The sequence below is a fragment of the Pituophis catenifer genome, unplaced genomic scaffold (genome assembly GCF_029215685.1).
Source record: "Pituophis catenifer annectens isolate HBS135680 unplaced genomic scaffold, rPitCat1.0.hap2 SCAF_2, whole genome shotgun sequence".
In the NCBI taxonomy this organism is placed as follows: Eukaryota; Metazoa; Chordata; class Lepidosauria; order Squamata; family Colubridae; genus Pituophis; species Pituophis catenifer.
In genome coordinates this window covers 180895709-180912495 of record NW_027256882.1, presented here as the reverse complement: position 1 = coordinate 180912495, position 16787 = coordinate 180895709, and the positions used below count along the sequence as shown (strand labels likewise).

General features: G+C 36.3%; 1 protein-coding gene across 1 annotated transcript; it reads right to left on the bottom strand.

The window, feature by feature from the left end:
* Positions 1–2646: 2646 nt before the first annotated feature.
* On the bottom strand, positions 2647–15536 carry GCDH (glutaryl-CoA dehydrogenase). The gene is made up of 12 exons (XM_070938248.1): positions 15415–15536; positions 14792–14906; positions 14601–14636; positions 13398–13541; positions 11650–11712; positions 10546–10716; positions 7035–7164; positions 6499–6715; positions 5826–5929; positions 4822–4947; positions 3450–3610; positions 2647–3320 (listed from the first exon to the last, which is right to left on the bottom strand). Exons 2-12 carry the CDS (start codon positions 14892–14894, stop codon positions 3247–3249), a joined length of 1329 nt encoding a protein of 442 aa, XP_070794349.1. The 5' UTR covers positions 14895–14906; positions 15415–15536; the 3' UTR covers positions 2647–3246.
* Between the last annotated feature and the right edge of the window lie 1251 nt (positions 15537–16787).

The window sequence follows — 16787 nt, the reverse complement described above, 5'->3', positions numbered from 1 at the left end:
CGCCACCTCCTGTGCTGGCCATGCCCCCAAGGGCTGATGAACTTAACTGGGGCTTATTTTTGGGGTAGAGCTTATATTACAAGCATCCTGAAAAATTGTGCATGGGTCTTATTTTCAGGGAAACACAGTACAAACATGATACTCACTTGTTCTCAGTTTTCTCTTTCTCTTTCCATAAAATGGGCATTTTCAGCAAGGCAAATCCTTGTTTGGCTGAGTTCCTTTAGTCTGTTGACTGTAATTAAGTGGAATCAGAATGTTGCTATAGTGCAATCTCTTGAAAGTCATCACATCAAGGACATGAAGTGCTATAAGGGCAGTGCTATAAGTCTGTCATCACTGACTAGATAAACATCTATAGGTATTCAGCTGAAAGTCTCAGATTTATAGTATGAAAGTACAAGAAAAAATACCAATAATCTGTAAAGAATAATTGCTTAGGACAAAGATGATATCCAGTGTTCTCACTAAGAAATGAACAAGTTATTTAAAACTTGGTAAACATTCACACTTTAAACATAAATGTTCACACACCATAAACTTCAGAAATAAAAATAATTTGTTGGTATTTCTTCTTTTATTATTGTCTGTCGTAGTCAGCCAGTTGTTTAGACTGGATTTGGCATTTTTATCCACCTATCAAGTCCTTTCAAGGACCTGAGATAGGCAGATGTTTGGTGATGTTAGAAGTATCATCACAAGTTGTAAGCTGTTTAGGTAAAGCCAACTTTTGCAATTGACTGATGGTGAATTTGTCAATGCCAATGGTGTTCAAGTGGTGCTCTAGTTGTTTTGGGATTGCACCCAAGGCGCCTATTACTATTGGCACTATCTTTGCTTTCATTTGCCACAGTTGTTCTATTTCCATTTGCAGATCTTTGTATTTTGTTACCTTCTCCATGTCCTTCTCTTATATTTTGCTATCTCCAGGTACTGCCACATCTACTATCCAAAATTTTTTGTCTTTCTTACCGACAATTGTTAGGTCTGACACATAATGTGGAAGTTGCCTGCCTGCTTGAATTCTAAAGTCCTAGAACACTTTAGCTTTTTCATTATCCATTACTTTATCTATTTTATGGTCCCACCAGTTCTTGCTTGTAGGCAAATGTAGTATAGCTTTTATTATCATTATACATCATGTATACAACAAAATTGGTTTTAGCATCACTGGTGCAATCCATGACAAAAAATACAAACAACGTAAATAGTATAAAGAATAATCCCTATGCAAGTAATTGGGGGGGGAGAGGGTAAAGAAAAACTAGTCATACGTTTCCACGTATGCATGGAGTGATGGTATTTTTTGCAGATCTTCCAATGCACCATTGTTGCTACTTTGTCATGCCATTATTAGTCTGTGAGATCTTCTTGCAGTAGCTAATCAGGTTATTATTTTCTGTGCTGTTATTTTTCAGAATGTATTTTTTTGCCTTTTAGCTATATACTAATGTCAGTGCTAGACAGTACAGCGTGCTATGGTAAATCACAAAAAAACTTTTCATGTCTGTCCTTTTAATTAGAAACATCATTACATTTTTGTCTCTGCATTTGCATCCTATTTAGTGCTGCTTAAGTATTAGAAATCGACTTCTTGGCTCATGATTACACAACTTTTCTTGAGCTAACAGCTTTACTTCAACTTTGAGTGATATGTTGTGAGTTCTACTCCAAAAATCAGGGATAAGGAGGTTGTGGAGCCAGGAAAAAAAATAGATTACATTTAAGTTCTTTAAGTATAATTATTTCCCCCCCTTCTTATAATGTGGTGGCAATATTTGGTGGTCTCTGGAGGGGCTACATTCAAGACTCAGAGATCGGACCTCATGTCTTACAGTCTTAACTGTTCCATAATGTAACTTCTGTTTTGAAAACTAAATTATTAATTACAGTATATAGATTAAACAAACAAAACCCTTGACATACTGAGAAACACTTTAAAGTCATACTGCATATTAAAGAATATAGAGAATTAAGAATCCAAATATACATTATATATGAATCTTGATGATGGGAAAAATTTGCTGAATTATATATATATATATGTTAAGAACCATATGAAATCATAAAGTTCCCAACCAATTGCAAAATATAGCCCAATATCACTGATTTTGGAATACCATGCATCAGTCTTCAAGCCACAATCACTACATTTTATCTAACCAATAAGAACTCAGAATTGTCACATCCCACTCATTGTTTTCTGAATTCTTAACCACGGCAGCAGAAGTGTAACAGCCAAAATCTACAAGTAGTACTTTACTGCTTTAAATAAAGACAACTTCAAATATTCTCTTACAAGTATAGTGACAAAACTCAATGCCCTTTGAGTTTTGTCACTATACTTATGACAAACAGTGACACTCACAGTCTCCTTGGGTAGCAATGGACTATTTTCTCTATTTAATCTCTATCCAAAGAGTTAAATAATTTTAAGTGCTAGTAAAGATGTGAAAGAACTGCTCACAGGAAAGGACAATTTTCTTTGGTCACTAATATTAGCATATCAGATTTCAAGTAATTATCCTACACAAACTACTGTTGGAAATTCATCACATTAAATTTATTTTTGAAAGCACAAAGGGGATCTTATTCAAAGGGGCAAGGATCTGAGCTGAAATACCTTAACACGCCATCAAACATGTGTTCCAATATTTAAAAAATCAGTCTTTATTTAACAGTGTCGATGAAGGCACTAAAAAACAGCAGCTAGTTATGTCACATGGCAGGAAGAGCACAGAGTAGGTAGTAAATTCTGTTTTTCATCTTCTGTGTTTGCAAGTATTACAATATTCTCTTACACAAAAAGAGAATCTTACCTGGATTTTTTAAAACTATAAATTGTAGATTACCCACTCTGGTATAGACCTCAAGGCTCTGACTGGACTCTGGAACAGCAGTCAGCTTTACCTACAGTTACATACCAAAATAGTTTGTCTCAAAAACAATTAGATAATTCCAAAACATTTCCTAGACCACGGTGTTTTAACAATTAGAAAAAGGTTTTCCTTTAGCATAATGCAGCACTTTTAATTTCTTTCTGTATACTTGGTGAACAACAGAGAATTTTCAAGTGCCTGATTTCTTTCAGCTTACAAATAATTGAGTTGAACTGAATAATTTGATCACAATCTGGTGAGCAGAAGCAGTCATGCTCATTTTATAAAGATATTCCAGCATCATAAACCATCTCGATTTTCCCAACTGGAATCATGTAGAGGAAAGCTAAAGTTTAGAGAAATGTGTTTATTTCCCAACTGTGAATGCTTGAAGTCCAGTGATAGCTCTACCAAGGATGAGAGCATGGATATCATGAGTTCCTGAAGGCAAAAAGGGAAAAATGTTGTTAGAATTATCTCTTTAAAAAAATTAATATATAAATGAAGCAAAATAATAGAACATGTTTCTAAATAACATATTTGCTGGACACAATTATAATCCTTTTTTACCTTCATATGTGTTAACTGCCTCCAAATTCATAACATGCCTGATAATATGATATTCATCTGCAATTCCATTGCCCCCAAGCATGTCACGAGCTTGCCGGGCAATATCCAGGGCTTTCCCACAGGAATTCCGTTTCAGCATAGAGATCATCTCAGGAGTTGCCCTGGGAACATAGGACAAATGCTGAAATCAAGCAAGGACTGAAAAGGCTTAGGTCCCTAGGCTTTCATACAAAATGGATAAAAAGTCAGATGTGACAGAAATCACTCTTAGCATAACACTTTAAAAAAAATGAATGGGAGAACCAAGGTACATAAAGAGGTGAGAATTCCCCTTCCTAAAAATCATGAATCTCCCTCTCTCCCCCCATTAATTCTGGAAATGAAGTTCAGTGGCACTAATGAATAGCAATAGCATTTAGACTTATATACTGTTTCATAGTGCTTTACAGCAGTGGTCCCCAGCCTTTCCAGCTCTGCAGACTGGCTGTGGCGGTGGTGTTGGGGATGGTTTTGCACGCAAAAATGACACTTCCACAAATGCAGCTTCACATGCTTGCCCACCACTTGCACAGCCCAGTTCCCAAGGGGAGAAGCTATACAGAATCAGCATATTTCCCCCAACAACCTTGGTCCTAATTTTATCAACTTCGAGTGCTTTCTTTCTACAGTTACCACCACAGCCAGAGTTTCATTGGGATTATGATGAAAAATAAAAGAATGGCAATAACTAACCACATCTTATTGTCATGCAATTTTTTTATTCTTGCTATTAATTGCTTTTAAAAGCACAGGCTTGAGCACTGTAGCGTCAGGCTTTCTCTCTGTTGGCTCAAGCTTGATTGCAGCTTCCCAGGCACTTAACCCAGCATATTTAATAGATGATTGTCTTCTGAGAAATGAAATTACAGCTCCATTTTATATTCTCTTAAGCTTAAATTTAGCTCCTTTTTCTCCCTTTTTTCCTGTAGCTTAATAGAGACCTTGCTTTTTCTCATGCCTAGTATAAAATGGTAATGGGTTACTATATTTACAGTATAATTTCTAATTTCTACCTTACGCACTGCGATAGTCACAGATGTGTGCTAGCTGCAGCAAAGTCAGTAGAAATGGTTTTTTTTATTGTTACACATTGCAATGCTGGGAGAAACTGAAAAAAATGCAATTTGTGGGCTAAGAAAAGGAGAACAATTTGATCCTCCCTTTTATCTCTCTCTCTCCAGCAGAGAGGTACTGATCTTTTAAAGTATTTCCCCAGATACAAAATGAAGTAGTGCGGTACATTTTATCTTTCATTTGACTAAATCTCCCTTTAAGAAAAAAAGGTCACTATTCACAATTCTGCCGTTAATGACATGTACATATATATGCCTACTTGTCTTCATCTTTCAAGCGCCCCAGTTGCAGACAAGCCTGTAAGCCAATAGTGATCTCTGTGAGCATGTCAGCCAACTTCTTCTGGATCAATTGGTTTCTTGCCAAGGGGGCTCTGAACTGGATTCTAAGATGAATGGATGAGATAATTCAGCTAAAACCATTGCACAGGTATAGTAGGGGGAAAAAAGTTAATAAAATACTGGAAACATCTGGAGGATCACCATGTAGAAGGTGATTCTATCATACTAGAAGCTTTTAAGCACATCAAGTTAATTTTAAAGAAGAATTCAGATATAACAGGTATAGCAAAGACCAGATGAAATAGCATAAAGTCATTTCTGTATCCTGTAATATGCAAACTTGGAAAAAGTGATGGAGACTCAGAAAAACTCAGTGGACAGAACAGCATACAAACGAACAAAGTAGATATATGAGAAGCAACAGAATAATTTACAGAATAATTTCTGGCTACATAGTCCAGCCTGAAGTGCGATTTAGGACTGGATATATAGTTTAAATAAAATAATAAGAATTATAGAAAATTATGGAGACATCTAAATCTGAAAATGCAGCTGCTTCTATTATCCAGTGACCCTAAATATGTGCCCTCTAACAAATGGCCATGGAACTGTACAAATGGGAACCATCAATGAGTAATCTTGAATAGTACCCTGGGGACCTAGGGAATTCTCTGTTAAGAATCCATGAAATATAAATAAAAAGTATAACTTTAGGGATCTCCTTTCATCCAATATATCCTTAGCAAAACTGGAATTACTGGGTATCTTTTTTCAAATCTAAATTCAGTCAAGGATGCTCAGCATGGTCTTGAAACAAAGCTCTCACAATATCTTCCACATGACTGACATTGTGGGATCATATCACAATCACAGTGTTCATGTAAATGAAATATTAAGGATACCTACATATTAGTATGCAAGCATCATTGTAACCACATGCCATTTCCTGTAGAACATCTCTCCAGAAATATCAAAACTTTACCTATCCAAAGTATATTGCCTGGCTGTATGCATACAGAACTCAGCAGCACCCAATGCTCCCCAGGAGATGCCATAACGTGCATTATTCAAGCAGCCAAAAGGTCCCTGTGGGAAGAGAAAGACATTACGATTCAGAGAAGGAATTTATTAATATTCCTTCTGTTCCAAAAAGATATTGACTTCCAAGGATAATCCACGATTCACATCTACCATTTGCCTACTAGCTGTCTGTGGAAACTTACAAATGAGAGTGCCCCAAAGTTTATTTTACATATTAAGTCCCTTTTAAAATAATGTCATAAATCACTCTGCCTGTGAAATTAGCATTTGATATGGCTAAGTTCTTTTGAAGGAGGTTGTTCAAAGACAGGACCTCATAATATAAACAAACATGGAATACTAGATTAATATTTGTTCCTTAGTTGTACAGTTACTGTTTATTGTTGCAATACAATTTACACATTCATAATGAAATAAACCCAAACCTTATAGCTAAATCATCTAGAAATACTTTAAAGCTTGAACTAAAATGTATTTTCAATCTTTCTCAACATCCCCTGGTAATAAACTTGGGCTAGCACCTCTTATAGCATTCCTGGTCACTGCACCATTCACATACAGTAGTCCCACTGCACATGCCAATGAGTATCACATGGATTGTGGAGAGATCTTACTGCGAGTCCAGACACTTTGGGTAGTAGATTCTCTTCAGGCACTTCTACATCTTCCATAATAATCATCCCAGTAAGAGAGGCGCGTAGTGAAAATTTGCCCTCAATCTTTGGAGTAGAAAGACCTTTCATTCCTCGTTCCAATAGAAAACCCCGTATTTTGCCATCATCACATACAGCCCACACTACACATAGGTCAGCCATTGGAGAATTAGTGATCCTAAAAGAACAGCAAGTATATTGTCAATATTTGGTATGACACTCAACACAGTCCTTATAGAAATCAAGTTAAAATTCAGGTTAGCTAAAAGGCATACTTTACAGGAGAAAATACAGTGTGAAAAACCATCTCTGAACAGAGCAAAGCTTAGTTGGTATCTAATCTTCCAGAAACAAAATTTAATTCAGTCCTCTTTCCTCAAATCTGTCACTATAATTATTGGAGGCTTAAAGTTTTATTATTATTTTAAAATAATCCTAGTAGCCTAGGTTACTTCCCTGTCCTGATCCGCATACATAAGGACAAGTGCAAACCTCACCAAGTCTTGGAACCATTAAGTGTGTAGGTCTTCCTGGAAGGGTTATACTGGGCCCGAGTCTCCATGCTACCAGGGTCACTTCCATGGTTAGGCTCTGTAAGCCCAAAACAGCCCAGCAACTCTCCTTTAGCTATGGTGAAAAAAAATCAAAAGATGAGTATCGCAACTCCCAAATTATCCTTCTCACTTCTTCACAAGTCCTGTTGTTAATCAAACAACTTCACAGGGATAAATCTGCAGTGGTACCTTGATACTCAACTGTTTTGAAACTCATCAAATTTGGTACACAACACATTTTGAGGTGAACATTTTGTCCTGGTGCTCATCCTTTGTTTGGTACTTGATGTACAAGCCAGAACTTAATTTCGATTTTAATTCAGAATAGAGCTGGAAGGGTCAAACTTGTCAGTTTCGGCTGTTTGTGATTCACCACATTATTCCTTATGGGAAATTATTCCTTATGGGTTTTTGGTACCCATTGTGCCTCCCAGAACCAATTAACAATGAGAACCAAGCTACCATTCTACTATGGACTCTGGTAGGCAAAACATTTCACAAATTCTATCAACCCAATTATATATATTATATAATTTACTTTTAAAAAGAGAGAAGTATAATTTAAACAAATAAACAACTGAAGCTATCTTAATAAACAATGTGGTAAAAAAATCAGCAAAACCAAAAAGAAAAAATTGAAGCTGGTCTGAATTACAGAGCTAAACCAGAAGATGGACAGAAAATACTAGGAAATGGGGAAGAGAACAAAGTAACTAAAACATGAAATTAAAATGTAATTTTAATAGGTAAAATAGAATGGGTAAACTATAAAAATGAAATTATTAGGGTTAAAAAAAAAGTTTTTTTTTAAAAAAAAACCTCAACCAAATTTAAATTGAAGGATGAGGAGAATTTGGAAAAAAATTACTTCACTGTTTTTCAGAACAGTGAACTAGATACTGTAAATGCTAAAAGTGAAAAAAAGGAAGAGATTTGAGATACTCAAGGAAACAAAACAGTAACACCACTGTCTTCTATGTGAATAAAGGAGATAATTATAATTTTGTCTTGTGCAAGTTTTAACTGTTATTTCCAAAGCTTGCAAATCAAAACACTGTAAATAGGGTATTTTCTAAAGTACAAAAGATAAAATAAAAATAGATAAGAAAGAGGGAATTTCTAGTACAAACAAGAACTCCTTTAAAATACTTTTAAAAAATAAAATATAAGAACATCAATATGATTTGCGGCAAGCAAACATTTTTAGGACATACAGAATGCTGAGATATCAGCTGGCTGGATAGGAGAAGATAAAATTGGTTCCCTTCAGGATTAGGACAAGTTTACTTCTGGTGAAAAGGTGGCCAACTGACTACATGCCCAGAGAAGGATCCCTGAGGGGGTTTTCCCTGGAATATAGTTGCCTCAAGTATCAACAGAAAGAACCAGCATTCCTTTAGTTTATATGACTCTCCTGGGTTAAGGAAAGTCCCTCAAGATCCTCCTGTACAACAAGGTCTGCAAGTAGCTTCAAGTGTTGTGCTTCAAAGCAGCTTGTGTGCCGAAAGCTGGGGGGTGGGGCTGCAATTAGTTCGTTGTTGAAGAAGAAGCCATTTTGGAATTTATTTTTCAAATGGATAGTAAGTTGTGCCTTTTATTTCTTCATCATTTTAAAGGACTATTAATCTTTATTAAGCTAAAAGAGACTCTCTAGCTATAGCCTATTATTCCTTTTTGAAGATCTGCACCATGTTGAGGATTTCTTCTTGTTAAACAAGAAAGAAGGCAGCTAAAATAAGAAAGTGTGGGCTATCTTTTTTTAAAAAATTAATGGAGAAATATAAGGGCCAAAGCTGTGGTTCTAATTTATTATTTTTAGTAATTTGTAGTTTGGTCTGCTTTGCTGTGGGTGGCTAAAACTGATTTTTATGATTCCTGATTGGTCAGCAATTCTTAAGTGACTTACAAAAAAGCTACTCTTTAACTAAAGAGAAGATGGAGGAGCAAATTATTAAAGATGTATTTGAAAAATCTTTAAATAAAATCCATCAGTTCATAGAACAGCTATGTTCCAAGGATGTTAAAAAGACTACTCAAACTACTTCAAAGATGCAAATATGTGTAGAAAGTTACCAAACCACTGAGGTAATTTCACAAGTAGCTGACAATGCAGAGGAGTCAACTGTAATTTTGGAATTTAAACCTGTCACCAATTTTTATTATGATGCTTTAAATAGAAGCCTCAACACAATTGAAAGAAGAGTTCCAAGAAAATTTGCTACTTTTAAAAGAACATGTTTGGGACTTTTTCCTCATGGATATTAACAAGGTTGTAAAATCCTTGAGAAAAAGAGAAGTTTATAAAAATTTGATAAACGTTTCAGAGGGGAAAAAAATATTCCATAAAGACAAGCTGGAAGGAGTGACTTAAACGTAATGGGTCAATTGGAATTAGGATGGATTTTCATCAGTTTGATATTTGTAATTGAAAGAAAATCTTAATCTAAAGTTTGAAAATCTATTTTTTCCTTTATATATAATGCTTAAGTAATTCCTAAAGTTAGTAAAATATTATTGAAAGTATATTTGAAAATATCTATGTTAAGAAAAAAAGAAAAAGATGTATTAGCTTAAATAAAAATCTAGAGTTTTAAAAGAATGTATAGAAGAAAAAAAATTATTCTATGGTAACTTGGAGGGAATGATCTAAATTTAATGAGTTAAATTTGTGAATTGGTGAATGTGAACTTTAAAGTATGTATCCTAAGATGAAGTTTAAAAAAGGTGTATTAGAATGTTTTAATTTTAGAAATGTTTTTAAAGAAAAGCTTAGTGTTTTAAAATAGATGAAAAAATATTTTTCCCTTTAAGGGTAAAGAATCTGAAAGAATACAGTGAATTTTGTTAATATAAATGGTGATAGTTTATAAAGATTATTAAGTGCAAATAGAAATACATATTATTTCAACAACAACAAGATAAAGCAGTAATGGTTAAATTGACTGTTCTATTTAAAGAGGAGAATATATTTATGTTTTTTATTTGGATATCACTTCTGGATTTTGTGCTTGTGATGAAAAAAAAAGAAACTTTGACTTTGGTTTTGCCAATTTGATAGATTACTTGTTATAGAAATGTCTAAGTATAAACTAATGTGTAAAAGTAAAAAGTTGAGATTGTAATGTTGTTATCTGTACTGTGCTAAAAAGAGTCGGAAGTCAAATCCTTTTTTTCTTCCCTTGTACCTCATATTTTCTTTCCTCCTTTCTTTTTTCTTCCCTTAATTTCCTATTTTTCTTTTTCTTTGTATTTTATACATTGATAAAACAATAAAAGTTATAGCAAATAAACATAATAAGAGGGTTAGGGCAAGTTTAAATATGATGTGAATGTGGATATGCATGTATGTGCAAAAGTAATAAACAAGATATAAAAACATACCAGTGTTGGTATAACTACACCAAGAAGACTGAATGCATAAGACTGCATTCAGTCTTCTAAACTATTAACTCACCCAGGCCTGGCAGATATTTCTGCTTCTGCTTTTCTGTCCCATATGCATATATAGGATGCATCACCAAAGATGACTGAACACTCATGACTGACCGATAGCCACTGTCCACCCTCTCAATCTCCCTGGCCAGAAGTCCATATGCAACATAAGTGGTCCCTGCACAGCCATAACCTAAGGCAAAAGAATGGAGAATTAATCTTCTGTGTCAAGAAATCAACTGTAACCCTCTTAGGTAACTCTTCTGAAAGATCCTACTTGTCAAATATTTAGAAAAAAACAAAAAAAAAGAGAATAATTTATTAATAATTTAATAATAGTGCGCTAATACTACATGAAGCCTGAAACATATTTTATAATATACGTATTATATATACACACACACATATACATATATGTATGTATGTATATGTATATCTACATCTACATCTACATCTATACACAAAGTAATAGTTACATCTTCAACAGTCCCTAATATGAATTAAAATCAAGTTTTACTAAGTCTCTAAAACTAGTAACCCTATTATTTCAAATATGATAAATGATTGGCAATTTCTAAATCTGGATTTTAAAATTTTGTATCCTACCTTATCCTAAGATATTATTTTATCTTAATAAGCTCTTTCAAGCATTTCACAATTCATAACAGGGCATTTAAAAACAAAATCTAATGTTTAATTTTGCAAGATAAGCCATAATTAGATAGCACAACCAAAATACATATTGTTATTTTTCAAAACACTTCAAAACATACTTCCCATTATTCTTTCAGCCATTGATTTTTGTGTATATTTTCTCTTATAGGACAAATAATTAAATATTAAGTAATAAATTAAACTGCAGATAAAACTTTGAAGTCACTGACTGAATACAAATGCAAACCAGCAGAAAAAAAGAACTGATCAATCAAATAAAAGAAGTATACAAATACCTACAGTAGAAAGGTGGTGGCAATGATTTATCAAATACTTAAAGTATAGCTGAAATGGAGACATGATATATTCTGAAATTCTCCTCTCAGGAAACATGAAAAAGTTCTGAAAAATCCTCCCTTTCTGCTACAGATATAATGGGCTGACCCACTGTCATGAAAATGTTTAACAATACCTTTGATGGTTGCGCCCAAGACACCAAGGGTCCCCATCTCTGACACAATTTCCCGGTGAAAGACTAGAATGAAAATAGGAGAGAATAAAAGAATATAATTTACAACATTGTAAGCAAACCTTATTGTAAGAAATATGCATAAAAATATATTTTCCAGAAGCCTGGTATGCAACATAGAGGCATGTTATAATACTGATAAGTAACTTTGATAATTACTAGAGCCCCAAAGTCACAATTACTGAATTTACAGGAAAATCAGTATTCCATTTTAATAGCAATAGGACTTAGACTTATATATCACTTCATAGTGCTTTACAGCACTCCCTAAGCATTTTATGGAGTCAGCATATTGCCACCAACAATCCGGATCCTCATTTTACCAGCCTGGGAAGGATGTAAGGCTGAGTCAATCTTGAGCTAGTGAGAATTGAACTCCAGGCTGTGGGCAGAGTTAGCCTGCAATCGTGCATTATAGGGCAGCATGGTAGTTCAGAGGTTAAGACACTGGGTTTGTCAGCTGAAAGCTGGCAGCCCAGGTTCATGATCTGAGCACCATGTGAGGAGGTGAGCTCCCGTCCTTGCCCCAGCTCTTGCTAACCTAGCAATTTGAAAGCATGCAAATCAGTGGTGAAATCCACATTTCTTTACTACCAATTCTGTGGGCATGGCTTGGTGGGCGTGGCAGGGGAAGGATACTGCAAAATCTCCATTCCCACCGCACTCCAGGGGAAGGATACTGCAAAAGAGGTGGTATTTGCCGGTTCTCTGAACTACTCAAAATTTCCACTCAAAATTTCCACTACCGGTTCTCGGAACTACTCAAAATTTCTGCTACCGGTTCTCCAGAACCTGTCAAAACCTGCTGAATTTCACCCCTGATGCAAATGCAAGTACCACTTCAATGCTCCATGACATCATGTTAGCCACAGGGCAATGGAGATGTCTTTGGACAGTGCTGGCTCAATGGTCAAGATATGAAGATAAGCACCACCCCTATAGTCGACAACGACTAGTGGAGTAAAATCCACAGGAACCCCTACCTTTATTGCATTCTAATCACTGCATCACCACAGGGAAATACTGAATATTTAACAATACACACACAACGTATATTATTTCAAGTGAGCCTTGACTCCTAATTCTGGATTAGTTCATGCAGCTTTCTTGGCGACAATTCAGAAATGGTTTGCCTTCACTATCATTCTAGGAATGAGTGTGGCAGAGTAGCCCAAAATCACTAAGCTTGCTTTATGCCTAAAGCAGGATAGAAATAAGGCAAGATCTCCTGGTGTCCTTCATCACTGCACCAAACTGGCTCTCATTGATTCATACACACACATATTTTCATTTCTGATACCTAGATAGGTGTCATTATCACTTCTGAGAACTTGAGTATCTGAAAGGAAATTAAAGTATGCGTAACTCAGAGATACTACCACTCCCTTTTTAAAACTGATCCAAAACAATTTACTAATTCTTCCACTGCCCCATATGCTGCTCCCATAGGGCTGCTGAATAAGTAACTTAGCTATTTAATGTATTGGCACATTCAGCAAAGGCAAACAGGAGATTCCCTATTTCTAAAGGGAGAATGTATCATAGTACATAAAGCAATAATAGACAATCTATTGCCCTACATGTTTTGAATTTCAATTCCCATCAGCCTCTGCCCAACCAGCAGTTCCAAGGAATTGTAGAAACTGTAGCCTCAAAGTATGAAGGACACCACATTCTTAATACGAAGTTACCTTCATTTCGATTGGCCAGGAGGATCCTGGGCATCAACTTTTCTTGGCAATAGGCACGAAATGAGTCCCGCATCATTATTTCTTCCGGAGTCAGGAGCCTTTCCAATTGTAGAGCATCACGCCAGTCAAACTGAGCTTTCGGAACTGGAAGAAGAAAGCTAGAGCTAGCCTAAAGAACCAAAGGACTGATAAAGAAATTCTCTCACCAGGTACCATATAAGGCCTGCTAAAGTAATGGGAGTACACAGTCCAATAGTTCTCCCTACAGAAAGTAAGATGAACGCCACTAAAAAGTTGTGTAGTTGACAAGTGCAAACCTGTATAAATCTCTGCCTGGCATTACAGATTATTCTCACACAAATACGGAGATAAATACACAGATAAGATTATTGTCCACTTTAGTGTATACAGGCAAACTGCAGAACTGCAATGATACAATTCATTTTTCTGGAAACTATGTTTTGTATTTGGAGTCTTTGCTTTGTTTTCCTTAAAGGTTAGTATGCATGATTCAAAGAGAAAAACATACTGAGGAAAATCCTTATAAGGGACAGGCTATTTTTATACATATTCATAGGTTTTTCAAGTGTTGACTTGTGGCCCTAATTAATCTATTTCACCTATCTGGTTTCATCTTGGAATATTTGAAAAGTGTGCTGGACTGAGAGACAGCAGCTTGCCTAAAGTTATCCAGTCAATTTCCCTGGTAAGGAGTGAATGCAAATCCATGTGTTTCTAGTCCAAGTCCTTAACCGTTATACTATATGGCTCTGAAATATATTTTCAGTGTTATTTATACACTGAAGTTGCCAGCTTGGTGGGTCTTATTTCTAGGAACACACATATACAGCAGTTTTATAAAATTATCAATTGTGATAGTGGCAGTAATGGTTTGTAACTTATAGAACAGAATATCTGGAACCAATTTTTGAGGGAATAAAATCTTAGTTATTTAATCAAAATCTAATCTATGTCTATAGATGCATAGATCCTTAGAAACTCACATCCTTCCTCAGACCCACCAAATTAATGACAAGGAATTAACAGTGATTGTGTATCTTATACAAGAGAGCAAACAGATTTTCAATTTTTCCCAATGGAAGGATCTATGAACTAGGAGAAACACTGTTTCAAGAGTGACTGGGGATTATGAGCTCAGATATGCAGCTCTAAATCACAATTGGCAAGACAGAATCTTTTTACCTTTCGATCCGTTCACCAAAGGCTTCCCTTCTTTTTCTGTAACACAAGCGACAAAATAAGCCAATTTCTCAACCAACTGTCTTTTGTGCTCCTTCCCCATAAAATCCAAGAATCCTAAATAGTTTTATCTATCTCTTAGCCATGCTCCTATTATCTCTACCCTCACCTGATAGCAAAAAGCAGTCACTGACCTTTTGGCACAGGTGCACTAGTGCTCTGTGCTCGAGTATCACAGAAGTTTGTTACACTGCCTCTGCATTGCAGAAATAGCCTGCTAGATAACCTTATTGCCATGGAGGATAATTTCTGGAAAAGGTCAAATGGAGAAAACTGTAAGATCCTAAGTCGTGAAAAATACTAGTGTTCAACTAAGAGCAATTGTCCTCCAGCAAAATGCTGGAATAGAAGAATGATGATGATACCCGTAACTCGGTTCAGTCCTGTTTATAACACAGAAGCAAGAATTAAATTAAAGCACCACATACTAAACAAACGGAATAGTTCCTAGGGTTAAAGAAACAGCCAAATAAAATGAGGGGGAAGAAATGGGAAAAGGTATTCAAGCAGTACACCAGGGACCTGTAAATTAGGAAAACAGAGTATTGATATGCGAGGCCCACTTCCAAGAATCCTATCCAAAATTGCCAGAAGGAGCAATGGGGCCTTCTGGTTTTCTTTCTGGGGGAACTATTCTCCATTCGGGGGAAAAGAGAAGGGATTCGGTCGGGGATTTCCCTTCTCCTACCAACAAGTGCTGGAAGCGCCACTGATTTCAGAGTCAGCACTTCGACCCGTAGTTTAAAAGAATACTGACCGTGACTGGGGCTGATCAAGGCTTTGCTTCTTCACGGTTTGCTCCCAGCTTTTTCGCGGAAGATTGACAGGCCGGCAGGTGAAGTGACGTCTCCTCCCGGGTTCACCACAGCCCCTCCTTAGAGGCCAATGGACTTCGCCTGCCCTTCCTTCCGGGAGAGGCGGCGCGTTCCTCTCCCATTGGCCAGGCAGAGGAGGCGTGTGGCCACGACGCAGGCGGCGGGGTGTGTGTGTGTGTGAACTCAGTGATTGGGAAAAGGAGGGGAGGGAGGGAGTCCCGAAGCGGGCAAGTGCTCGGGATCTGCTGATGTGGATCCGTACCTTGACAGGTTTTTTTCCCCACTCAATCTTGTATTGCTGTTTATTATTTTGCTTGTTTGCCTTATTTAACACACATATAACATATTTCAAAAGGTTCAAAAATTGCACCTTTTCTGAGCATCAATCCTGGTAAGAGCGATGCACCTTAAAAGAGTGTTTCTTTGCATAGTGTGGAGGTTCACAGACCTCCAAACTAAGGGTTTGTGTGTGCTGCCTTCGAGTCATTATTGACTTTGGCGACTGTCTGGACTAGTCGCTGCTGTTTTCTTGCCAAAACCTTGGAAGTTGTTTGCCTTTGCCTGCTTTCTAGGTCTTAGAGAAAATAAGTGGCCCAAAAATCAAGCTAGCTTTGTGCCTCAAGCAGAACTACAACTCTGGGATTCTAGCCTGGTGCCCTTGACTATTACACCAAATTGGGTCTCTTGCTTTACCCTTTAATGACATCTAATTAGAGCCTAGTTTACACCAACATTATTAGTTGTATTTTGAGGATTTCACTAACTTCATCCAGTCATGATTTTCTCGAGGTTCCCATCATTTCTCATTTTACTCTTCATACATTTGTTTGCAGTTTGATCTTTATTCTGTCTAGAATCTAGATGACCAAACCAGACCTTTGTGCTGTTATAATACATTTTGTACTCAGTCCACATTCCTTCTTTACCCATTGTTTTCTGACTCTACAGTACTTTTTTTTTTTTAAATCACAAGTTAGATGAGACATCAGCCAGGCAGTGTACTATAAACAGGGCCTTTAGGTAGCATGAAGATTCCTTAAATATTTATTCATGACAATAAGAGCAACAAAATATAATTACTTCTCTACACTTATCATGTCTGGAGATTGGTTGCTCTTCAAGGTAACCTAGTCCCTCTTGGAAAGAAGGGGAGCAGGCAAATGCTTGTGGGGGCCAATATGAAGAATACTGTCATGCGTCTACTGATTAAAATAACTAAAGTCTCCTTTGAACTCCCCTGGCTGTGCACTTTTACTGGAATTGATTGACGCCTGGTAATCTATGATGTGTTTAAGCCTCTTGGTCTTGAGGAAAT